This window comes from Lynx canadensis, chromosome A3 (genome assembly GCF_007474595.2).
Source record: "Lynx canadensis isolate LIC74 chromosome A3, mLynCan4.pri.v2, whole genome shotgun sequence".
In the NCBI taxonomy this organism is placed as follows: domain Eukaryota; kingdom Metazoa; phylum Chordata; class Mammalia; order Carnivora; family Felidae; genus Lynx; species Lynx canadensis.
The window spans coordinates 44,355,027-44,381,837 of NC_044305.1; the positions used below are offsets into that span (position 1 = coordinate 44,355,027).

At 44.1% G+C, this 26,811-nt stretch overlaps 1 protein-coding gene across 2 annotated transcripts in view; it reads left to right on the top strand.

Annotated features, from left to right (window-relative positions):
• Positions 1-26,811, top strand: part of SLC24A3 (solute carrier family 24 member 3) — a 487,209-nt gene that overhangs the window by 451,136 nt on the left and 9,262 nt on the right. For both annotated transcript variants that reach the window (XM_030310180.1, XM_030310179.1), the window contains exons 13-15: positions 3,316-3,482; positions 6,678-6,792; positions 8,438-8,550. In XM_030310180.1, coding sequence (XP_030166040.1) covers positions 3,316-3,482; positions 6,678-6,792; positions 8,438-8,550 — 395 coding nt within the window. The remainder of the gene's footprint in view (positions 1-3,315; positions 3,483-6,677; positions 6,793-8,437; positions 8,551-26,811) is intronic.

Genomic DNA, 26,811 nt, shown 5'->3' on the forward strand with positions numbered 1-26,811 from the left:
TCATATCTGTTGCATGAAGAAATTCTTACTATTGACTGTCAGAAATAGAAATGTTTACATAGGCAAACATACTTCCACAGAAAAAAAGACTCAATAGAAGTATGCCAAAATATGAGTATGTTTATCCTAGGTGGAATTATTGTTTAAATTTTTCTAGATTTTCCATTCTAAAACATTTTTATTGCCTGTATAGTTAGAACAAATTGATATATTTAATCTAGGCCTATGATAATGAGCAATGACTTTTTCTTCTCAATAGAATTAAGCTTCTTTAAAAACTCAATAAGGAGTATAACTTAAGAACAGGTCCTTTGCTTTTTAGAGGCAAGTCACACTCAAAGGGATACTGTAATGCTCAGAGTCCCCGCTTCATGTCCCCTGGCTTCATCTCTCAGTTGCTGGCTGACTTCCGAGAAATCACATGATCACTGGTACATCGGGTTCATGCACAGAGAGTTTTGTTTTCTTCATTCATGGCTGTATCCTTAAAACCTGAAGCAGCACCTGGTGCACACTGGCAGAGGAGCATTCAATGAATATTCGTTAAATGAAGGAATAAACCTGTCCCCAGGGCACTCTCTTTGGATCACATAGCAATGGAAGAAAAGGTGGGGAAATATCCAGAAATACTGTTGACTCAGAGAGGAAAGGAAACCATTTTTACCTCTTTATTTAGAAATGGAAACTTAAGCTAGCTAAAATATGCACATGCATCACTGTGTTTATATGTGCATATAATATACATAGAGGTTAAATTCATATGGCATATATGTAAATCATATACACCTATGCAGAGTATAAGTTGAACATATATTCTTATCCTTGCATGAAGAAAGCCTTACCATTGACTAACAGAAATAGAAACGTTTATATGTGAATGTAGGTAAACACACTTCCACAGGAAAAAGAACACACCAAAATATAGGAATGTTCCTTATTTGCTGCTGCAGTTCCTCAAAATCACTTAAAAAGCACATTTCTGTATCACTTGGTTTGCTGAAGGAGCTGTATTTGTTACATTACATTCCAGATTATACTGATTCAATTTTTAAAAATTTTTTTAATGTTTATTCATTTTTGAGAGACAGAGAGAGAACATGAGCGGTGGATGGGGCAGAGAGAGAGGGAGACACAGAATCCGAAGCAGGCTCCAGGCTCTGAGCTGTCAGCACAGAGCCCGACGCAGGGCTCGAACTCACAAACCACAAGATCATGACCTGAGCAGAAGTCGGATGCTTAACCGACTGAGCCACCCAGGTTCCCCATACTGATTGAATTTCTGCTGTATGTTGTTGCAGTGGAGCCATAACTCACAGAAAGCATCTATATCATGAAACAGAAGACTCTTTTCTAGATATAAGGCCCTAACCAGAGTCAAGTCAGAACTTTCTAAAGCAGCTGAGAGAAGAAAACTCAAAATTCATTGGTCCTAACATGTACTGCTTCCAGCTTTACTTAATATCATTTTCTAAGCTCCTGCAGTCATAAGTTCCGATTTCTTTTTTTGTTTGTTTAATTTTCTGAAGAATTTCTGAAGGATGACAAAGAGCCAGATGGCAGTCATTCCCCTTCCCATTGCTGTATTTCTTTATAACTTTGATGGGGTGTGTGTATTTAAATTGGACCAAGTCTGTCTGTGCAGGGGCCTCAGGAAGACTGGAAGGCCAGTGAGGGGGTCCCCAGAGCCCGAGATGCGTAACTGACATCCCTACATCACAGGATTTAGCAGCACGCAGGACTCCAGGATTCCTTTGGGATCCAAGAGTCTGACTATGTTCTGGATTCTACAGCATTTGTAAAAATGCTCACAAAAATCCCCCGACAGCTTTCTTGCTTTGAAATCCAGCCAAACAGTCCCTGGTGTCTGTGGCATTTGTTCCCATCTCATAGCAGCGAACTGGGAAAGTGGTGGATACCGCTATAAAATTACAAAATAAATTTCATTTAGCAGTTTACTAATCACTGTTCAAAGTGTCATTTTAAAAATACCTCCTTAACTCTGGTGGGAGTATAAAATGGGACAATCATTTTTGGAAGACTTCTCAACAGTTTCTTAACAAAGTTAGAAAAAACACCCACCCTGTGACTCAGCAGTTCTACTCCTGGGTCTTCAACCAAAGAGAGATAAAAACATGCCCACCAAAAAAAGTATACAGGAATGCTCATGGCCACGTTAGTTGTAATACTTCAAAACTGGCAACAACCCCAAAGTCCCATCCACAGGAGGATGGATAATAAGTTGTGTATAATAAGACTATACAGCAATCTAAGCGGAATGAATTCCTGACACACGAATGAATCTCAAAAAACATGTTGACTAAAATCATGCACCATGTGATTTTCTTTATTTGAAGGTGGACAACAGGAAAAACTAATCTATGGTGGCAGAGGGTGGAGGATTGACTGGAAAGAGACTCAGGGAACTTTCTGGAAGGTGGAAATGTTCTTTTATCTCCATTGGAGCAGGGAGTATATACAATGCATTTCTTACCAGAGGTATTAGCCCTTAAGCAGGATTGTAATAAAGGCCAAATGAGACCTGATATGGTTGTCAAATCTGAGACGACAAGGAACTCATGGAAATAGAGTCACCAAAATAAGCATTTATGGGTATGCCTGAAGCACAGAGCTCAGACAACACAGAGATGATAGGATCAGGTCATCACTGGCCAATCCATCACCTCATCCCTGAAAGCAGGTATTTAGAGAGCCAGAAATCAATGACTAATTTGCAAATTCGTATCAGCTTGAGATACCCCCAGGCAGTGTTTTGACAACTTTCAAACCATCTTTCAAGATTTCAGTGAGTTGACAGACAATATTGAGCAATTCCACTAGATGGCGCTGTGACCACTGACACTTTATAATCTTGTAAGATTGTGTTATCTAATCATGGGGAGAAGAGACCCCAGGCAGACCGGTGGTCTGCCTAGCTCCCCTCCCCCACCTTCACCCCACCCCCACACACTCCTCTCCCTTTGTGTCTGAGAATCATCCTCATCCTTTCCCACCTGGCCCCATTTGCCAAACCATCCTCCCAGCCCTGTGTGCTCAGAAGTGACATATCTGTCATTTGGGTGCCTAACTAGCAGGTGAGCAGTGGATACCTTTTTTTTTTTTCTACTGGGTTTTGAACGCCATGTTTCGTGGCTGGTGGAAAGCCATTTGTGTCTTTTATGTAAAGAACAACGTGATAAGGCTTATTTCCCAGGCCATCAATTAGGCTGTAAATGTCAGGGGCAAGCAGCATGGAGGGCTGGTAAAACAGAGAGAGGAAGCTAACTAATGTGCTTTCTGCCTTTTTTATTTTCCCAGCTGGAAAACTGGAAACAGTGAAGTGGGCATTCACCTGGCCACTGAGTTTTGTCTTATACTTCACGGTACCCAACTGCAACAAGCCGCGCTGGGAAAAGTGGTTCATGGTGACATTTGCTTCCTCCACGTTATGGATTGCAGCCTTCTCCTACATGATGGTGTGGATGGTGAGTAGACTCAGGACCCCACAGCATTGCTAGATCTCTTTAGAGGGAAAAATGTGCTCCAGTCAGAGGGGAATAGGGAGTGGGGTTTCAGCCCAGTAACTATCAGTCAGCCATTACCGCAGGAAACTGCCTAACAAACCATCCCTAAACTCAGTGGTTTAGAATCACAAGAATTTATTCTCCTGCTCACATATCTACAGGTTGCCTGTGGTTTGAGTCATCTTAGCAGGCACTGACCGACGGAGCATTTCTCCTTCCAGCTACAGCATGATTATGTTTGGTTCAGGCTGTGGGTGGGTTTCATGTCTACTCCATAGGTTTGTTCATTTTCCTTGGACCCTGTGGCTACCCAGGGAATGTTCTTCTCATGATGGATCATTGGAATGCTAGAGGACTGGTGGAAACATGAGGTGCCTCTTAGGGCCTTGGCTGGTGACTTGTGCCCAACATCAATGGGAGTAGGGAAAATATACTCTGCCTACTCTAGCCAGAAGAACAGCAGAGCCACAAGGCAAAGGGTGTGAAGGAAAGGCATGAAGAATCAGGGAGTAATAATTCCCTCTGTCACAGTCACTTACCCTAACTGAGTCTCAGTTTACTGTCAACCAGTAAATAAGGTCATTAGACCCGGAGACCACTCAAGGGTCCTTTCTGAAGCTAAAACAATGATTCAAGGACTGGCATTGGTTGTGGGGCTAGGGCTCAAAAGAGCCTCTGCCCCAAAGCCATTTTAAGGCAACACAACCATCCAGAGTGCATTGCCCATTTACAACTCTGCTTTTTAACTGGGGAGCAAACCTAGTCCAGTCAGAGTTAGGCAAAGATGAAAAGCTGTGACAAAACTGCTCAAATCTAAATTAATCTGGTTCAAACATCAGACAGAACTGTAATATAAATTCTGGAGAATTAAACCCAAGATCTAGGGGCGCCTAGGTGTCTCAGCCGGTTGGGCATCAACTTCGACTTGGGTCATGAGCTCACATTTCGTGAGTCTGAGCCCCACGTCGGGCTCTGGGCTGACATCTGGGAGCCTGTAGCTGCTTTGGATTCTGTGTCTCCCTCTCTCTCTGCCCCCCTCCCCCCCCCCCCCCCCCCCGCTTACTCTGTCTCTGTCTCTCTTTCAAAACTAAATAAACATTAAATCCAAGGGCTAAAAAAAAAAAAAAAAAAGGTTCTGAAGAGATTATTTTGGAAATCATGGCAAATTTGTAAACCTGACACAGTTAACTCACAAATTATCCCTTGCCTTCAACATCAACAGATAATTTTTTTTTGTTTATTTACTTTTGAGAGAGGGAGACAGAGACAGAGTGTGAGCAGGCAAGAGGGGCAGAAAGAGGGAGACACAGAATCTGAAATAGGCTTCAGGCTCTGAGCTGTTAGCACAGAGCCCAAGGTGGGTCTCAAACTCACGAACCGCGAGATCGTGACCTGAGCTGAAGTCAGATGCTTAACTGACTGAGCCACCCAGGCGCCCCTGCAGATAATTTTTTTCTAGCCCACATCTTGTAGGGTTTCTCCCCCATGCAGGATTCATTGATGTTTTTATTTGATATATTCATTGGGTGCCGTCTCTGTTCCGAGTTTGGGGAATAGTTCTGGTGTTCCTAACCTCCAGGTGCTAGCTGGTTTTCCCAGGTCCACCAACCTGCAAGCCTACCAAGCGACCTGGAGTTGCCCCTCCTGTTTTCTTCCTTCCACCCTGGTGGAGGTTCTAAGAAGTTCTGAGAAATGGCCAAGAGTAAGGGAGAACACAAGGAGAAATACAAGACTTGGTCCCAGCTCCCTGGAGAATCGGTTCCCCAAACTCCAGACAAAACCGCAAACCTGGTAATAATGACACTAGCAAGAGCAGGAACCCCAGCTCTGTTCCAGGCCAAATGCCACTGAGCCAAACCGGTCCCTGCAGGGACCTAGCTGAGGGTTAAGAAGGGAGAAACACAGCTTGGCCAGCTCCATTTCACAAAAGGTCCCTGGGAACAAGTGCATCTCACTTTCCTCCCTGGAGAATGGGAGACAGAGAGCCCCAAGGCCGTCCCCAAATCAGTCCTGCACTGAATGGACATCAAGTGCATTTTCTGGTTTGAGAGGAAGAAGTCAGGTATCCCAGCGGTTTACCATCCCCCAAACCTTTGGATGGGGAAGGAGCAACTGTGACCTTTGGAGCCAAGTCAGGGATACGTGTCTCTTACAGTGGGGCTGAGAGGCCAGGTAGAGCTGAAAAGAGAGCGTGCTACTTACAACACATGGTTTGCATTTCTCTTAATTTTCTGGAAAGTGAAGGCGCTCAGGTGGCATCGTGAAATGACCTAATCATCTCCGCTCCTGTGGATGGACCTCTCCTTAGGTCAACATACGGGAATTGCTTTCTTTTTCCAGTTGCCTCCATTTTACCACTGGCCCCTCAACAGCTAGCCTCTCCAACTGCCTGCCTATTTCCCCTCCCCCCTCTGGAAATCAGGGGCCAAGAATGGGCACATTTGCATAATGCAGGCACTGCCTGGGTAGCACCTGTTTCTGCCTTCTGGCTTATCCCCTTCTATGCAAATGGTGGTGCTGCCTGTGGAGATGAGCCTGGCTGTCCCCAGCGTTCCTTGAGCATTGCCTCCGCTTCCCATCTGAAGAGTGGAGGTAATCTAGCACCTACCCTGTAGGGTTGTTGTGAAACTTTAACAAGTTAAAACTCATGAACGCCACTTAGCACGGTGTCTGAGTACTAAATCAATCAACATAAGCGAGTATAGTGTGGCTGTTGTTCCCACGCTTTAAGTTCTTGTGAATTCCAGTTGTGCAGCTCGGAACTCAGATACCTAAATTCCCAGCACAGGATGGCAGTCATCCATTCTGGGTTTCTTTCCCAGGACCAGTCTGAGGTTAAATATTCTGTCCCAATATCACCTTTTCCCAGAAACTGTTTCTCCTATCTCGAGATGGCTGCCTCGCCTGAAAGGAACATGTATAAAACACCAGTCTTTGGTTGGAAAACTTGGGCTTCATCACCGCACCCTGGTCCCCTGACCTGCAGTCCTGGTCTGCTCCATGAAATGTTCTTGGCCCTCTGCACTGATACAGAGAGTGGGCATTGCTCCCTGGGCAGACTAGCCAGACTGCAACCTTTTCTGTTAGGCAGAGGATCCACAAGTGGGTCGGGATGGCACCGGCTCCCTGCTCACCACCTCTTCCTGCCTCATCCAGGTCACAATCATTGGATACACGCTGGGGATTCCTGATGTCATCATGGGGATCACCTTCCTTGCAGCTGGAACCAGTGTGCCTGACTGCATGGCCAGCCTCATTGTGGCCAGACAAGGTGAGGCCTCCAGTTAGATGGGGGCAGGGATAGGGGAGGAAGGAAGGCCTCCCTATGGGCAGGAAGAGCTTTGGGGGATCCACATGGCAGTTACCAGGGTGATGGGTGACTTCAGTGCTGTGTTGGTCAAAAAGCTAACTGGCATCAGGGTTCCTGGGTGGCTCAGTCGGTTAAGCATCCGACTTCGGCTCAGGTCATGATCTCATGGTCCGTGAGTTCGAGCCCCGTGTCGGGCTCTGTGCTGACAGCTCAGAGCCTGGAGCCTGCTTCCGATTCTGTGTCTCCCTCTCTCTCTAACCCTCCCCCATTCATGCTCTGTCTCTCTCTGTCTCAAAAATAAATAAACATTAAAAAACATTAAAAAAAAAAAAGCTAACTGGCATCAATAGAACAGGGAAATAAGCCAGAAGATCTACCCTTAAGAAAGGCAGAGATGTTTTCTAGGTAGCACCCAGAACCTCTTCTGAAGGTTGTATTACCATTCTTCTATTATTAAAAATAGTAATAAATGTAATATAGCTAACCTTTGCTGAGTGCCACACACTGAGCAAAGCAGTTTAGGTATTGTTATCTTATTTAATTTAAACAACTCCATGGGGTAGGGAAAATCATATGCCCATTTTATGGATTAGGGAAACTGAGGCTTAGAGAAGACAGACTCCATGACCTAAGTAAGGTCTGCCCAGCTGCAGTACCCTTGACGGTGATGGTTGCCACAGGTCAGTCGTCAGTGTATGGCCCACCCTCCGCTCCTTCAAAACCAAGCTCACAGGTGGACGCCCCTTCCAGATGGCCATGCCCTTCCCTAGCACCACTCTAATTTATATGCCTGATTTGTGCTAGACGGCATTTGTTTTCAACAAACACAATGTGCAGCCGTAACACTTAGCATAGTATCCTCTAGATGTACTCACTAAATTTTGCTGATTTCATTTATTCATTCATTCATTTATTCATTCATTCATTTATTCATTCATTCAGAGAGAGACAGAGACAGAGAGAACATGAGCGAGGGAGGGGCAGAGAGAGAGAAAGGCAGAGAATCCCAAGCAGGCTCCACGCTGTCAGCAGGCAGAGTCCAACGTGGGGCTGGAACTCATGAAACCATGAGATCATGACCTGAGCAGAAATCAGGAGTTAGATGCTCAACCCACTGAGCCACCTCGGCACTCCACATTATTTTTTCTTAATAGTACTCAATTATTTAGAAGAATTGAGAACAGGGTAGAGCAGTTGGGAGATGGTACTAAAATATATGGGTTGGTGAGCTCATGAGAGGTTTAACAGAACTATCAAGTTTATTCCTTTCTAGAAGGGTGTTTCAGAATCTTTGGAACTCTATTTGGTGTTTGGAATCATTCCCATTTAGCCAGTGGTCATGTTTGAAGTAAAGGTCAACAGCTCACTAGAATGTGCATCTCATTCTATTCTGTTCTTGTCATATTCCATTCCATTCTACTAAAAATGCATATGCTGTTGAAAATACAGGTGATGGCCTGGGAAGGGAATCACCTAGCAAATGAGCTAGCAGACCTACCAGCTAAGTCTCTGGCTATCAGACCAAAGGGTTGGGAGAGTCCCTCTGGGGTTCCCTGTCCTACCCTGAGATCTCCTTTCTAACTCAAGTGACCTCTCATCCTCGCAGGCATGGGAGACATGGCTGTGTCCAACTCCATTGGGAGCAACGTGTTTGATATCCTCATTGGCCTTGGTCTCCCATGGGCCCTGCAGACCCTGGCTGTGGATTATGGATCCTATGTAAGTGGGTTTTCTCTGTGATTTCTCTTTAAATCTAGGGCTACACGGACACTGTTTTCAGGGCAAAGGAGATGCGGTATTACTGATATCGAGGGGTAAACGAACTCTTTCTTATCCAAGTCCTTCCAAAGTCAGGCTTGTGGGCACATTCAGGACTCAAGAACAGAACTGGCAAACCTTTTCTGTAAAGGGCCAGATTGTGATACGTCAGGCTTTGAGGGCCAGTCTCTATCACAACCATCCACCCCTACTGCTGTGTAGCCTGAAAGCAGCCAGAGACAACGTGTAAATGAATGAGCATGGCTGTGCAAATAAAACTTTATGTATAGAAACAGAAATTTCAATTCCATATAATTTTTATATGTCATGATACATGATCTATGATTCCATTTTTTTCAACTACTGAAAAGCATAAAAATCATTCTTAACTCATGGGTTATGCAAAAACAGGAGGTGGGCCAGATTTGGCCCATGGGCCATCATCTGCCAACCCCTGTCTAGTGTATTTGTTTTATAGGCAAAATAATTTTATTCGTGAAGGAAGGGACACAAAACATAATAGACCCTCTCTGTCAGGGATCTGGTGACAGTCAGACTGTGAGGCGATGGCCTCCATGCTCTTTCTCAAGCCTGAGCTAATTGTGACCTCAGGTAGATTTGCAGGTGAGTGACCCGGAGGGTCTGGCACTCTTTCCCATTCTTTGAAAATGTTCCCCCTCTGCTGATGGCACCACTGTCCTCGACACTGTCTGAGGACTGAGGGAGAAACTACAATTCAAGATTTTTGCCTGGACACAGGAAGAAAAGGGTAGCATGCCTCCAAAGTGTTTACACCCAACCCAGTGCTGAGTGCCTCTCTCAGTGTGTTACTCAGCATTACCTTAGTTTAGCTGCAAAATTTGTTCAGTAATTGTATATCCTGCAGAAAATGCTGCGGCTCAGACAAGGGTTGTCGTCAAAGTTGTTTGACAAATGGCCGTTTCAACTAGGGAAGGTGTGTCCAGCCAATTGCAATGAAATAAAAATTCATACAGAAAGTGTTTTTGGTTCATGTGAAATTACCTGTTGACTGAGAGATTTCATCAGAGAATAAAGATAAGCATAAGGGGATGGAAAGAAGCAGAATATGTTCTAAGGAGTGGAGATCTCTTCTATTTTGTCAGTGAAATTGGGTAATGATGTGGTGAGAGAGGCCACATTGCCTTGGGGGGAAGCTGGTTTTTGGAGATGAAATCTAAATAACTAGAGAGAACCAGCCATGGGGAAATGGGCAGGGCAGGGCATTCCAGGCAAAAGGAACAGTCAGTGCAAAGGCCCTGAGGCAGAGATGCACTTGGCATGTTGGAGACTGTCATGCTTATTCAAAATCATTCCTGGCCTTGAGCCCAGGAATAAGGACCACCAAGCCTTGACTGATTGTAATGTAAACAGATACATATCCACAAGAAAGGCCAATTCTTCAGTAGCCCCCAAACAGTGTACCCTGAACATCATACTTCCCAAGCTACCTGCCACCTCTGACATTGTTTAGAGCCAAGCTAGCACCCCTCAGAGTCACTGTCCCTGAAAATGCCCTATATTTCCCCTCCTGCAAGACTACTCTGCCTCAGATGCACATACCTTGTCACTCGTCCCATTTGAAATGATGTCCCTTCTTCCAGGGGTCTCTATTGCCCCTTCATTCAGGATTCCTTTCTGGACCCCACCACTAAATGGGATCCCTGCACACCCTTTGTTTTTATCTCACTCATGGCCCTTGAACTTGGCTTCATCTTATTACATGTTAAGTGATGAATGTAGAAGAGACACTGAAGAAATGTCATCCAGGTTGGCCCCTGAAAGGACATCATAAATTGAATAGTCACAGGATTCCAGACAATCTTTCTAAGATTTTTATGAGTGACACTGTTGTCAGTCAGGCACTTATGAAGAGACTCACATCAACCAGATTCACAAGAGTTTGATGTATGTGCTAGAATGTCAACAGATGGTAGTAAGATATATAAGTGCAAGATAGAAAGCATACTTATTCTGGACAATTTGTGTTCTGTTTTCCTAGGTGAAGACCTTATGTAGGAGGTAGTTTGGTTTTTGGTTTTCGTTTTGTTTTTTTTCGTGTGTGTTTCTTTTTTTCCTTAGACTTCTTTATCTATTTTGAGAGAGAGAGAGAGTGAGCCCGTGTGCATGCATGTGAAGGTGAGGGGCAGAGAGAGAGAGGGGGAGAGAGAATGTTAAGCAGGCTCCATGCTGTCAGCACAGAGCCCAGCACAGAGCTTGATCTCATGAACTGTGAGATCATGACCTGAACCCAAATCAAGTCAGATGCTTAACTGGACTGGGTCACCCAGGCCCCTCTGTTTACAGTTTCTTTTTAAATTTTTTTTAATGTGTATTTAGTTTTCAAAGAGAGAGAGAGAGGGCAAGCAGGGGAGGAGAAGAGAGAGAGGGAGACACAGAAACTGAAGCAGGCTCCAGGCTCCGAGCTGCCAGCGCAGAGCCCAATGCAGGGCTCAAATCCACGAACTGTGCAATCATGACCTGAGCCGAAGTCCAGTGTTTAACCAACTGAACCACCCAGGTGCCCCTGTTTCTTTCTTTTTTTTTTTTAATTTAAGTATAGTTGACACACAATGTTACATTAGTTTCAGATGTACAAAGTAGTGATTTGACAAATCTATACATCATGCTATGCTCACCACAAGTGTAATGACCATACAATACTATGACAATAGCATTGACTATATTCTCTTATGCTGTACTTTTCATCCCCATGACTTCTTCATTCCATAACTAGAGCCTGTACCTCCCATGGGTGGGAGGCATTTAGGGAGCCCCATGACTACCCACAAGTTCAGTGACTCACCAGGAGTATTTACAGGACTTAGTAGCAGATTTTAGTCGTGGCCAAGGTTTATTATTATAGCAAAGGATATGGAGTAAAAGCAGCAGAAAAGCGAAATGCATCAGGAAAAATCCAGAGAGGTCAGATGCACGCACCAATTCCTGCCCCACCAGGTCACATAAGACATGCTTTCTCTCTAGCAGCAACCTATACGGACATGTGTGAGATATCTCTATCCAGGGCAGTCCACTGGAATCTGAGACTTTTATGGAGTGCTGGTCAGGTAGACACATTCCTGCTCAGTATACAGCCATGATAGCAAAATTCAGAATTCCAGCATAGACCCCAGATATACATCATAAAGCTCGCTAAACAATCCTGACAAGCTGGTACAGCATGCCCCATTGCTTTTGGAGCACAAAACAACATCATTCATCAGTAACACAAAGAACATTCCAAGGACCGCATTCTTGGGGATTGGCTGAGGATCTGTCATCATTCTAGGCTCCCCTAGAGGCATGCAAGGATTAAGGAACCAGACCTGCTGCATTAACACGTTCTGCATAGAAGATCAAATGAGAATTTATGTGTTAGAGTAAGTATCGCTACTACTATATGTATCATAAACAACCCCAACATTTCACTGGGGCAGCCCAAGAAATGTTTATTTCTTCCTCCAAATCCCCTGCAGATATTTCCATCCTGGCAACTCCCATGGCTCTTCAGACAGAGACTCAGATTGGGGCTTATTTCATCCTGTGGTTCTACCCTCCTGGAGTCCTTCTCCAGTAGACACACAGGAAGCAGAGAAAGCAAGGGCATGGAATATTATGCAGATGGTTTTGTGATGAGGACTAAAGGTCGTATATGTCCTCTCTGCTCCCACCCATTGTGTAGATAAGTCAAACATTCCCACCTAGATGCAAGAAGGATCCAGGACACTTGTTTAGCTGTGCATCCAGGAAGGAGAGGCAATGAAGATGTCAGTGGACACTAGCAGTCTCTAAAGTCTGGAGTGTCTGGTTGTGAGTGGGGGCCAAACAAGAAAGAGGATTTAATGGACAACCTTTTACGGGAGCCGTTGAGTTGCTATTGTCTGAGGCATCAGCTCGTATCATAGGGCTCCTCTCCCTGTCATGACAACCATCCTGGGGCACACTGACCAATCCTGCCTCTTTGAGCTCCTTTTTCTGAGTCATATGTGGACCCTCCCCCTCCCAGTTAATACATCTTTCCTGTAACCACGTTGAGAACATATTATTGATTATATTGAATCTCTCTCATTAAAGTAGCTGCTTCCTTAAATCACAAATCACCTTGCTTCACTTTCGCCATTCCTCAGACAATCTCCTGGGTTTTTCTACAGTCGAGTCACCTTAATTTGACTTTGTTTTTCCTTTTTTCTGATTATCAAAATAGTACATGGTCTTCATCGAAAACTAGAGAAACCAGTGCCAGAAAACTCTGGAGCAGTGTCTGCCCAGTAGAACTTTCTGTAATGATGGAGCTGTTGTATGTTTTACTGTCAAATATAGTAACCACTAGCTCCATGAGACTTTTTAAGAACTTGAAATGTGGCTCGTTCAAGGGCAGACTTGGAGTTTTTTCTTTTCATTTTAATTCATTTCAATTTACACAGCCACATGTGGCTTGTGGCTGCCCATGAGACTGCAGGTTCAGAGGACGAGATAAAAATCATGCGTAATATGATCTGTAACTATCAGTTCTCAATATTTCAGCATATTTTCCTTTCCATACTGGTTTATATAGCTGACACTCCACTCTACAGTTATGTGCATTGCTTTTTATACTCCTCATTATATCAAACATCATATCAAGATTTCCTTAAAAGCTCACTAGAAACATCATCTTTAAAGGCAACCTCAGGGGCGCCTGGGTGGCTCAGTCGGTTAGGCGTCTGACTTCAGCTCAGGTCACAATCTCGCGGTCCGTGAGTTCGAGCCCCGCGTCGGGCTCTGGGCTGATGGCTCGGAGCCTGGAGCCTGCTTCCGATTCTGTGTCTCCCTCTCTCTCTGCCCCTCCCCTGCTCATGCTCTGTCTCTCTCTGTCTCAAAAATAAATAAAACATTTAAAAAAATAAAAAAATAAAAAAATAAAGGCAACCGCATATTCTTTACTTATACCAAAATTTCCTTAACCGTGCTGCTGTTAGACACATCTTGCCTCAAGATTTTCAGTTATAAATAATGATGCAACACACATCTCTGTAAATCACTCTTATAGATTCTAGACATCTAAAAAAAAAAACTCTACATAAAACTGTATTTACATTTGAGGCTATTTTCCCAAAGCTGGAATTGTTATAAAGAATATGAACACCTTGAAGTTCTTTATTTGTGCCTAATTATTTCATGCAAATGGCAATATTCCTTACATTTTCATTTGTCCTTGTTTCATTCCTGAGATTTGGAGGACAGCTTCATGGCACCCTCACATTCTTTTTTTTTTTTTTTTTTTAAAACAGGCGTTACCCTGACATTCTGACCAGAGGAAGCTGTATGAGGGCGAGCTTCCTTGCGGCACATAGTATGGGCATGTACATACTTGAGCCATGAAAACAGTGTTGAATATAACGTGAATAGCACAACATAACTTCCTCTGAAGTGCTACTACGGACCCTCTATCGTTACTCAATCACACTCAGCCTTGGGTGTCTCCCTCCCTCCAGAGATTCTCGCTTTGCTAAACGCAATGCTCTGTCTCTCATTTCCTGGTCCGTCTTTAGAGCCTATCTTCATCAGCACCCCATCTCTGCCTGGTTTCTGTGCACCTTAACCCAGCTCAGAGCACTGGGTGTGGATCTGTTGAGTTCACCAGCAGATCCATCTGGTGTGTGCCCCTGTTGCATTTCCCCACTTGTCAGAGTTGTAAAGAAGTAAAATTCAGACCTGTGTGAATTTCAACTGCTTTTTGTTTCCTCTGGTGAAGACCAGAGAATAGTGGCTAAAGAGCGGGCAGCAGGGGGCACCAGGGTGGCTTAGGCAGTTGAGCAACTGACTTTGGCTCAGGTCATGATTTCATGGTTCATGAGTTCAAGCCCCACATCAGGCTCACTGCTGTCAGCATGGAGCCTGCTTTGGATCCCCTGTTCCCTTCTCTCTCTGCCCCCCCCCCCCCCCCGCATTGGCATTCTCTCTTAAAAAAAAATAAATAAAATAGTTTTGAAAAAAAAGCAGGCAGCAAAAAGATGAAAAGAAATGGTGTTCTAAATAACCTGGAAAACTGATCCATATATAATAGACTTTTACCATATGGACTCTCTCCAGGGAGGGATTGACAGACAGGAACAGGAGACGCAAATCCTTCCAGTGTACCAAAGATCCATTGTGCTTATTTTTTTTCTTTACTGTGGTTAGAGGGTGCAATCATATAATGTGAAAGCAAAGCCTTTCAACCAACAGCAATAACAACTCAGAATTCGTCCTGTAAATGAACCAGTTCCTCCCCATCAGCTTTGAAATCTCCCTGACTGAACGTGGATATCAGGCCTGAAATCCCAACTTAGCAGGGCACATTGTCTGCCATAAATGAGCCCTGATGATCTGCCCGCCTTTCCTGTCCTTCTGAAATTCTCCCAACAGTCTTCAAAGAACAGAAAATTAAACATAATTCTCATTCAGTAACACCCACAGTCATGAAAACATATGCTTTTCAGGTTCCTGACTTTAGTGACAGGGTGACATCATGAAGACAGAAATTCAGGCCCTGTTAGATTTTTAGTCCAAATTCATGTTTTCCATCTATACATGACATAATTGGGTCACTTTGGTCATTCTGCTGGGATTGTGCACATCTAATCCTGTGGTTGAAGATCATCACCCTTAACTGAAGTGAAGGGGAAAAGACAGGAGAAGAAACAGGCCACTTCTGTGATCAACAGGCATGGCACACAAGAGAGTGCTCCTGGGGGAAATGTTTGCTCAGAAAACTGGAGAAAGATGTGTCATGTTGCATTTTCTTCCAAATGCTGCTATTTCTGTACTCCATCCCAGAGAGATCTTCATTTTATTTCCAGGATACAGACATCCAATGTAGTGCTCTCTTTTGAAAGCACAAAATCAGCAATATAATCTATAAAGTTTATGAATTGCAGGGAAATCAAAATTTTTGTATATGGTGTGAGGTAGGGGTGCAGCTTCATTCTTTAGAATGTGGACATATGGTTGTTTCAGCACCATATGTTGAAAAGATTTCATTTTGAACTTTTAAAATTCAAAGGAAAATATTTGTTAACTTATTTTTTATTTTTTTAATTAATTTTTTTTTAAATTTACTTATTAGAGAGAGGGAGAGAGAGAGAGAATCCCAAGCAGGTTCTGCACTGCTAGTGCAGAGCCCCATGTGGGCTCAAACTCATGAACAGTGATATCATGACCCGAGCTAAATCCAAGAGTTGGACGCTTAACCAACTGAGCCACCCAGGAATCCCTCTTGTATTTATTTATTTTTTTATTTGAGTATAGTTGACATACAACATTACCTTAGTTTCAGGCGTACAACTTAATGGTTTGACAAGTTTATACATAATGCCTTGTTCACCACAAATGTAGCCACCATCTGTCCCATTACATTGCTATTACAATATCATTGACTGTATTTCTTATGCTCTGCCTTTTTTTCCTGTGGCTTACTCAGTCCATGTATATATATATATACACATATACACACTACATCTTCCTTACTGATTCATCTATTGATGGACACTTAGGTTACTTCCATGTCTTGGCTATTGTAAATAATACTACATTAAACATAGGGGTGCATATATCTTTTTAAGTTAGTGTGCTTGTTTTCTCCGTATAAATATCCAATATTAGAATTGCTAGATAATGTGGTATTTGGATTTTTTAATTTTTTTGAAGAGCTTCAATACTGTTTTCCACAGTGGCTGCACCAACCATGCACAAGGATACCGTTTTCTCCACCTCCTTGCTAATACTTGTCATTTCTTGTCTTGTTGATTTTAGCCATTCCTACAGATGTGAGGTGATACCTCATTACTGCTTTGATTTGCACTTCCCTAATAATGGGTGATGTTGAACATCTTTTCATGTGTCTATTGGCCATCTGCATGTCTTTGGAAAGATGTCTACTTATTTTTCAGTAATATTCACAACTTAGGGGCTATTAGGAAGCCAATGATTATATATGATTAAGACTGTGTAGTCTAGAATCTTGTATTTTATAAGTAGTAAAATCTTATCAGGAAAATTTTTGAGCCTAACTATGTCAGAAACTAAAAGGTAAATGGTCAAGAAGCAGGGAAGGACAGCCGGGTGAGCTGAATTAAGGAGGGACAGAGTAACAAAACCATCCTCAGAGCCTAGTGGCTTTCTTTAAAATGCTGTGGGGTTTTTTTTGTATTTTACTCAGATAGTTTGATCTCTTTGATTGAGAGGGCATCCAACAAGGAGGAAATCCTGTAAGCAAAAGAATACTCTGAGTCCCGACGACATACCTAGGTCTCTAGCTCTTCCATTTGCTGCCCAGATACAGCCTCATGCTGCAAATTGTGTAATAATCTCTTCTCCATGTCCCTGTTGATCCATTCTGTTTCCTACCTGATGGTTAGGTACCCACATCATCTGTCTGCTACTAGAGTCTGAGTGTAGGACCATGTCCACTTTGTGTTTGCCATTCACACTGCACCCTTTACCATCATGCACATAGTGGGACATTTTACTTGTTTAAATAGAGAATAAATTTTATTTTCTTAATGGTAGGGGCAAGAAACTCCATATACATCAATAGGTCCTGAGAGCTTTGCCATATTTCACCTCAGGTAAAAAATTTATATTCATGGTGGTGATTCTGAGTCATCAAGAAAAAGTGATGAAATATTTTCATCAAAAACAGTTGCTGGCCTATAGAGAGGTGGACTTCAATTTTCTGGGAGACTTCACTTGTACAGAATACATCTTTGCCTAGTCATGGTAGACCAAAATAGTGGCCCAGGATTTTGCCCAACCAACCTGTGTCTTTTTGTTTTCCTAGAATCTAGGAGTCCCAGAATATAGCCATCTAGAACCAGAGCACCTCACAGAAGGGGTAAAAGGGCCATTACAAGAGGCTTCTCTGGTCTTTCTCCAGTTCATCTTTCAGGTGTTGGCTTAGATGTTTACTGTAATCTCCCAAGCTTGGGTCAGGTGTCATTCCTGTATTTTTGAGCAGTTGCCATCATAGCTTACTTTTTTCCCTTTGTCTGAGTCTCCCCCAGACACATGTTCTCCCTTAGGGCAAGGATTGTACCCGTCTTGTGCATGTGTTGTTTCCTCCATGCCTGGTGGTGGTGCCTGGTACTTAGAATTTGCTCGACAAGTGTTTGTTGGATGAATGGCTGCATGGCTGCATGGATGCATGGATGCATGGATGCATGGATGGATGGATAGATGATCCTAAACTTTACCACCTGGGGTGATGAAAGACATGTGAGCAGAACAGAATGAAGGAAAAGCCTGACCTGAGAAGAGAGCGGGGATGGGGGGTGGGGTGGGAAGAAAACAGCAATAAGAATAGCTTAACATTCATTGACCTACTATGTGCTAGGCACTCTAGGGACACCGTGCCCACATGGCCTCATCTAATCCTGACTATAGCTAAATGAGGCAAGGATTATTTCTTCAGCCAGCACTTATTGTGCAGCTGCTATGTGCGAAGAACTTGGCAAAGTGCTGGAAACACAGAACAAACTGGGTAGAATAGACCCTCCCCGTTAGAACATGCACCAGGGTTGGGGGAGATAGACAGTCCATTAGTGAGTGCGCTAACTTGGGAGAGCAAAAGCCTTATGAAGACAATGATATCATAGAATGGGCAGCACGTGCCACTTTGGATTTGTTGGACAGGAGGTGGGTTCCATGCCGAGGAGGGAATAATAAAAAAAAGAGCTGGGTATCTGAAGGGCAGGGGGAGCATTTTAGAAAGAGGGAACTGCAAATGCCAAGGCATTGAAGCATGCTGTATCTGATAATAGAAGGGAAGCCAGGCAATAGAAATGCAGGGGTGAGGTTTACAGGGGTAATGGGTTTTATTCTAAGTGCACTGCTGTCCCAAGTCCTCTTCTGGAGATCAAACTACCAAGGTTCAGAGAGATTGTCACAGCCAGTAATAGGCAGAGAGAAAACAGTGAGACTTTTTTCTCTCTGCAAAACACCAGAGACCAAAGCAGCAGGGAGGAGAATATCGCCCAAAGCAAATGGTGCCACAGTGCTGCCATGTGCAGCTGAGGGCACAGAGGTATGAGGGACATTGCTGGGTAGAATTTTAGACCAGATCCATCCCTGAGTTTGAATCTTTGCTAAAGGGGAGAATAGGGTCTGCCTATAAGGCTAAAGTGAGCTCTGCAAGCTTCACGTAAAGAAAGAAGGACCTGGGGGTGCCTGGGTGGTTCAGTCAGTTCAGCGTCCAGCTCTTGATTTCGGCTCAGGTCATGATCTCGTGGTTTCATGGGTTTGAGACCCATGTCGGGTTCTGTGCACTGACCTCTCAGAGCCTGCTTGGGACCCTCTCTCCCTCTCTTTCTGTTCCTTCCATGCTTGCACTCTCTCTGTAAAAAAAAAAAAAAAAAAAAAAAGAAGAAGAAGAAGAAAAGAAAAAAGAAAAGGAAGGAAGGAAGGAAGGAAGGGAGGAAAGAAAGAAAGAAAGAAAGAAAGAAAGAAAGAAAGAAAGAAAAGAGAAGAAAGAGAAGAAAGAGAATGAAGGAAGAGTAGGAAGGAAGGACCTGGAGGAAAAAGACCACTCCTCACCCCAAGATTCCTATTCTATACATTCCAGAGTGATTGTGGCAGCTAAAATCCTCGCTTCCCTAGGCTATGGTTCATTATATGTCTACAGTGGTTTCCCAACTAAAGGTTGGAGGAAACATTCTGGATCCTTCCATGAGGATTATCCCCATTTATTCAGTCCCTGGGTCCCCACCTGGCTTTCATCAGGCCCCTCTATGCAGTCCCCAATGCCCAGCCACATATGGGGGCTCTGTATAACCTCACGCCACAATACAGAACTCGCTTGGAAAAATATTTCCAGGCTCATGAAAAAAGCGCAAACTTAAGGGTTTATTTGCCATGAGCATTTTGTCTTCCCTCTTCTCCACTTCCAGTTTTTCCTGAGAGAGAGGCTTCATTTCTGGAAGGACACTCAGGGGCCTCCTTTCATTTAGCATAGTGGTAACCCCATGATATCTCTCTGCATCTCTCATATCAGAACCAAGAAGCCCGTGTGAGTTTTAATGGCCTCTCCCGCCCTCACAATGGACCTGCTGACAATTCTGAAGCAATGTTTCCATCTCAAGTTGCTGGGGTTTCCAAGTCATAATTATTGGATAATTACCATCAAGACAGCTGTTTTGTGCATAGTTTCAGGCATTTGATAGTGTGGAATAAAGGCAATTTTACAAATTTTGACATTTCTTAGCACTTGTGGTTTGCTTGGAAGCCAGCTAGCTACCTAAGTGCCTGAAATAAATATTTCTAAAAGTCAAAGTTTGGAAAATGAGCACCTCTTGTCCCATTTTGGCAATGAATGTCTGTTCCACATGCTCTAACAGAATTAAGAAAGTCACCAGGCAGGCTCCAGGAAACCAGGACAAAACTCAGATCTCCGAGTTAGGGCTTAAAAATGCAAAATGAATCCACAAAGTAATAGGAGGAGAGTCTGTTTTATTTTCCAAGCAGGAGTCCACCTAACTCCAGAAACTTTAGAGGGAAAAAGAAGAGGTGATCAGAAACTTTCCTTTTCTTAATACATTTTTTAAGGTTTATTTCTTTTAAGAGAGAGAGACAGAGAGAGAGCATGGAGCCCAGTGCAGGGCTCAATCCCACAACTGTAAGGTCATGACCTGAGCTGAAACCAAGAGTCAGATGTTCAACCAACTGAGCCATCCAGTCGCCCTGGTGATCAGAAACATTCTTATCCTACACTTTCTGCCCAGCTCATTCTTTTTCTGATCACACATTAACTGAACACTTACTGTGTGCTAAGCTGGTAACCACCATTGGGGAATGCTTTGGTGAGCAAGCCAGACACTGTCCTGTGCCCCTGGAGCTGCAGCCTCTGGAAGGAGACAGTTATGCAAGTAATTCCAAAAGAAAGTGTGATGTGTGCCCAAAGTGTGATGTTTTTTTAAGGTATGTGGCAGGGATTAAGGACCTCCAATGCTTGTAAGGAAGTGATGCTTATTCTGAAAATGTGAGATTATCTGGAGCCAAGCAGGTAAAGAATGTGAGATGATTATCCAGTAAGAGAAATAGCTTGTAGAAGACCAAGCTCCAAGAAAGTTCACACACCGAAGGACCTGAGGGTAGCGCCTAGGCTGGGGGTAGAGGGTGGGGACAGGAAGTGGAAAAGTGGAGGGATGAATGGCTGGGATGAAACCAGATACAGGAGTCACATGCTAAAGGACACAATGAGCTAGAGCCATGGCAGTCAGAAAATGAAGTGTATGAGGGAGGGAGAGGTGTGATTGCATGTGCATTTTAGAAAGAAGATTCTGACTACCATATAGAGAAAGCATCGGAGCCAGCCAGATAAGACCAGTTATGATACATTTGCAGGGGAAAGAAAATACAGTGACCTGGATTAGGATAGTTTGTATCAGTTAGCTATTGCTACCATAACACTGTGTAACAAACCATCCCCAAATTCAGCAGCAAACATACATTATCATACATTTCCCATTCATGCTTCTGTGAGGTGACTGGTGTTTGGCTGATCTAGGTTTGGCTCCAAGCTTCAGACAGGGTTATTCCGTGTGTCTGTCATCCTCTTTGGACCACTGACTTCCTGAGGCACATTCTTTGCAGGATGAAGAGCACAAAAGGTCATCTCAATAATGGAAGTACACTTCAAACCTGTGTTTGTGTTAAATCCACTAATATCCCATTGGCTAAAGCATATCACATGGCCAACCCCAAATCTAAGAAGCAGAAAAATGCCTCTGCCCACCATGAGGCTGTGGAAAGGGGGTGGACACAGAATACAAGGGAAGGGAACTGAGACCAGTGATCCACTCTGCCTCAGTTGTAGCAGTGAAGTGAGAGAATAATGGAAGGTGCCAGAAGAAACTGCAGAATAAGAATCAGCAGGACCTGGTGGTTGATTTCTCATCAGCTTCTAAACATCTGTTAATGGGGAGGTGAGTTGGGAGAAGACAGGGGCCTGGTCATCTGAAGATTTTATTGGCTGTTGTGGAAAGTTTGAATTGTGTTCCAACGGCCACTGAGGATTCAAGCAGAGTAAAGGCATCGTTCACTTTATGCTTTAAGATCATATTTGATACTGTTTGGAAATGTATGACAAGAAGGCAAAGAAGAGGAAAACTAGTCCAGGAGCTGGTGACAAGATGCTAGCGATGGGGGCTAAGGTGGTGTGAGTATAGGAAGGGAGAAAAAGTTTTCAGAAGAATTAATAAGGTTTTCTCATGGATGTGTGGAGGGGCTGAGGAAGAGAAAAAGTGAAGGTAACTTCTGGTGCCATTCATGGAGATGTGTAAGACCGCCAGGGGGTAGGGAACATATTTAGGAGGAAATATCAAGGGGCAGGGGGGCTTCATGTTCATGTGCCTGCCCCAAGAGTCATTGATGCAGGGCAGCTTGGCATTTCCATGGTTTGGGGGGAAAGCCCTCAGGCACAGACACTGGTACTGGTCATGGGGAGGTAGCCGGTCCCACCAGAATGGTAAGAAGGGGCACTGGGGTGGAGTCCCATTAGCATCTGCCACACTGGCATTTGTGGTTCTTATGGTTCATTCAAGGTAGTTTCAGAAATGGTAGGCAAGAAAGGCCAAGGTGCCACTTTTGAGAGTTCTTAGTGGATGAAGAGAACTCTGACTTTTTCTCTGTGCCCTGCTGGCTACAAAGAAGAGTCTAAAATCTACTGTCAGAATTCCAGTGCTCAGTGTTTACTTGATCCCTCACCAGCTCCCTGGCCTTGTGTGATACTGTGATTTATAGTAAGAAATAGATGTTTGATCTTCATCCCTGTTTCTAGCACAGAGCTCTTAAAGCTTCTGAAATTTCCCAAATGATAAGAACTATAAGGTGTCTTCTGTTAGGTGAATGAGGTGACTATCCAACCCCACATAAGGATGAGAGCTAGTTGTCAGAGGAACCAACCATGTGATTAAAAGGTTGACATTTTCAGTCCCACCTCTGACCTCCAGGGAGAGGAGACAGGCCAGAGGTTGAATCGGTTGCCAATAGCCAAGGACTTAACCAATTGCCTAGGCAGTGAAGCCTCTATAAAAACCCAGAAGGAGGGGATTCGGGGAGCTTCTGGATTAGTGAACGTGTGGAGGTTGGCAGAGTGGTGCGCTCAGAGACAGCTCTGTCCCTTTCCCCAGATCTTGCCCTGTTCATCTTCTCCAACTGGCTTCTCCTGAGTTCTACCCTTTTAGGACACACTGGTTACATAGTCAATAAAATGTGTTCCTGAGCTCTGTGAGCCACTCCAACAAGCTAATCAAACGCAAGCAGTGCATCCTTTGAATCTCCAATCTATAGCCAGTCACTCGGAAGCACAGGTGACACCTGGACTTGTGACTGGTGTCTGGGGTGGGGGAAGGAGAGTCTTGTAGGACTGAGCCCTTCCTTCACCTGGGCCGTCTGACGGGGTCACTGGGTGAATAGTGTCAGAACTGAGTTAAATTGTAGGATACCCATGGGGGTCACAGAAATGCTTGGATGCATGGGGAAAACCCACACCACACACACACTGGAGTTGGTGAGCAGAATCTTACCTTGGCCACGTGCTGAACTTCCCAGAGTGCCAGCTCCCTCGTCTTTACACAGGGAGAACAAAACCCACCCTACTTGCTCCGGAGAGCAACTGTGCAACTGTGTTCATGACAGCACTCTGGGAAGGACAGGACTCAGCCATCGAAGTGCCTTTTTTCTCAAGGCTTATTCATTGTTTTACTTCATTTAATTGTGTCAGGGAAAGAGATTCCCACCCAGTGATAGCTTACAACATCAAGCCACGGCTAGACACTCCATTTGGAGCCTACACCCGCACAAATGTTCAAATTACCCAAATCTGAAAATGCGAAGTGACATGTAACATGTGTTCCAGGTTATAATAAATTAGCAAGAATCCAGGGGCTTCTTATTTTTCCTCAAAGAATTTGCCGGTTGTGTGGAGCTGACCTCAAACCATAGAGAGATTTTAAACTATAATATGGGGAAGTTATAATCTTTGAGGCCAGGGATGTTGGCTATCCAAACTGTGTAGGATTTAGGGAACTGTTTTCTGAACCGCGTGCATGCTTAAAACTAGGTCTGACTGGGTCTCTGTGTGTGCATCTGTATGAAAACAAATGCACATTTTGAGGGCCCACATTTGTGGGCCAAATTCCTGTTTTCTTTGGAACCAACTAGCCTGCTGTTTCCTCTGCAATAATTATTTACCATGAGGGAATTAGAGAATGAATTTGTGTATTTTGAAGGCAAGAAATAAAAACAGTGTTAAATGTCGGGCAGTTGTGCCTAGGATGCTCTCTGGTGGGCATTGCCATGGAGATTTTCTGCATTTGCACTTAATGGGCCCTGCATCTGTGACTCAGGGAGCACGAAACCATCATTCAGAGCAACACTGCACAGCTGCAGCCCAGAGGCTTATGCAAAGGTGGTCCAGAGATGAGGAGGGCCCGTGCTATTGTCCGGCTTAGCACACCCCAAGAAACTACTTTTAAGGGGGTTAAGTTAAACTTGCTGCCCTCAAGGAAACTTACTGGGGTGATGGAAATGTTTTGTATCTTGTTGAGATGTCACACACATGGGTACATGCATTTGTCAAAACTTATCCAATAGTACACTTGAGATCTGTGCCATTACTGTATGCAAATTATGCCCCAATTAAAAAAAAAAAAACATTTTGGTGCCCCCTCACTTTGTTGCTTAAAAAGATCAGCTTAAAACCACCCCCACGTCAGTCTCCTCATCCAGCTCTATATGCACTCTTGCCCCTAGCCACCCCACCTCACTGCCTCCAATGCACACATGCACCCCACGCATGTGCACACACGTGCACATACACATGTACACAAGGATGCACACGTGCTCAGCATCACCAGCAGATGCTTATTTAAATGTACAGTGTGGGGGTGACTGGGTAGCTCAGTCAGTTAAGCGTCCCACTTCAGCTCAGCCCTACATCGGTACCCAGCCTGCTGGGGATTCTCTCTCTCTCTCTCCCTTTCACTCTCTGCTCCTCCCCCACTTGTTCTCATTCTCTCTCAAAATACATAAAGAAATAAACTTTAAAATTAAAAAACATACAGTGTGTGTAGAGAGGTAGAGATCTAGGTGCTATGTGGAAGGAGGAAAAACTGAAGACACAGGCATCTACCCTCAGAGCATCAGGACTAGTTGGGGAGGTAAGAAGGAGACCAGGCAGGGTCAGGATATGATCTGCATCACAAGGGGGGATAAGACCAGCAAGGGCTCAGTGAACTTGGAAAAGACGAAGGGACTTCAGGAGCAATGGGCAGAATAGAAGTGAGGTGGGAAGGATGTGAGCACCCCATCTGACCCGACTGAGGTCCGGAAGGGGAGACAGCAGTGTGCCAAGGTGGGGAAGGTGAATCTCCCCCATTTGGAGAGGCTCCCAGTGCCCAACTACAGAGAGAGGATGCTGGTGGTGTGTGTGTGTGTGTGTGTGTGTGTGTGTGTGTGTTTGGGGTCCCAGCAGAGCCCCTGGAGGTCTTCATGATCTTCATTCCTTCTTCTCCTCTGGGTGGGAGGGACCACTATAGATCTCTTTTCATGTTGTTTGTGAGCTACGAAAACAATGCACCCTAATAGCCCCAAACTGGAAGCAACCCAGATACCTATAAGCAGGAGAATAATTAGATAAACTGTGTAATATTTATGCTGTTATAAAGAGAAGTGAGCTAGTAATGCAATGAAAGAAGTGAGCTAGTAATGCAATGAAAAATACCAAGGAATCTTAAAAAAATTATGCTGAGTAAAAGAATCCTGGTGTAAAAGAATGCACATTATTGGGTTCCATTTATATGAAATTTCTCAGACAGGCCAAGCTTAGACACGGTGATTGATCTAAGTGAGACTGATGAGGGAACAAGAGAACTTTCTGGGAAGGATGGAAGTGCTCTATATCATGACTACAGTTTAGGTTACGCGGTTTGTAGGTGTTTCTCAAAACACACTGAGCAGTGCAATTAGGATTTGTAAATTTCACCATACAGAAATTGCATCCAGAAACAAAACACCTGTGAACTATTATCAAACACTATGAAAATGGTATAATTCTTCCAATTTTTCTGACTGCTTGAAAACTTTCATAATAAAATGTTAGGTAGACAAAATAAGCTATATACGTTCATAAAAAATGAAGTGGAGAAGGGGGACAGGGAATGTTGGGCAGGATGCATTGCTTCTGGAATCCCATCTGGAAGTGGCATCCAGGGTCTCTCTGCTCTCAGCCTCTCTCTGACAAGTCTACTCTGCTCCATTTCACTTTTGCAATGAAGTGGATTCATTGTCCATCCATTGGTTACATATTGAAGCATGTGGTCTGTGCTTAGCCCTGTGCCAGGCAGAGGAAAAGGTCAGACATGGTTCCTGCCCTCATGGTGTTTGACATCTACTGAGGCTTTGATCAGGGGACTGCTGGGTGGTGAGCTTATAAAAGCAGCAGCCAGGGATGCCAGGGAAGGGATTAGGCAGCTCATGAGTGAGTGGAGGATAATGGCCCAGATGCACTGAGAACCCATTATACACTGGGTCCTGTTCAAGCTTTAACATAGATTAATTCCATTAATTCTCACAACCACCTCATTAGGTGGGAATTGTATTATCCCCATTTTACTTCTCAGGAAACTGAGGCTTGGGGAGGTTAAGTCACTTTGCCATGATTATATATCAAGAGGGTGACCAAGCAGGGATTCAGAAGAGGTTTGGTGAACTGGGTCTGGAGCCCATGCCCTAAACCAAGGGTTAGCAAACTTTCCGGAAAGGGCCAGAAGAGAAATATTTTAAGCCTTGTGGGCCGTATGGTCTCTATCAAACTTATCAGCTCTTCCACTTCTGCATGAAGGCAGACACAGAGACGGCATGCTAAGGAACGAGCTGAGCTCCAGTAACACTTCATCTACAAAATCAGGCGATGGGCCAGATTCGGCCGATGGCCCGTAGTTGACTAACTCCTGCCCCAAACCATCCATAGTCTCCAGTAATTGGGAAGTGTTCAAGTTGGACCCAGAGGCAACTGAAGGAACCCTAATCCCTGACAGTCGTGTCCATGTGGAAGTGGGGGTTCAGCTAGCAAGGAATCAATACAGTCTTTGAGAGCGCAGGTCTCTAACTAGTGAAATAGCAAAAATAACCCCTGTGGGTGCATGTGGCAGAGAAAAAGGTGAAAATGTGAAAAAAAAAACTACTCAG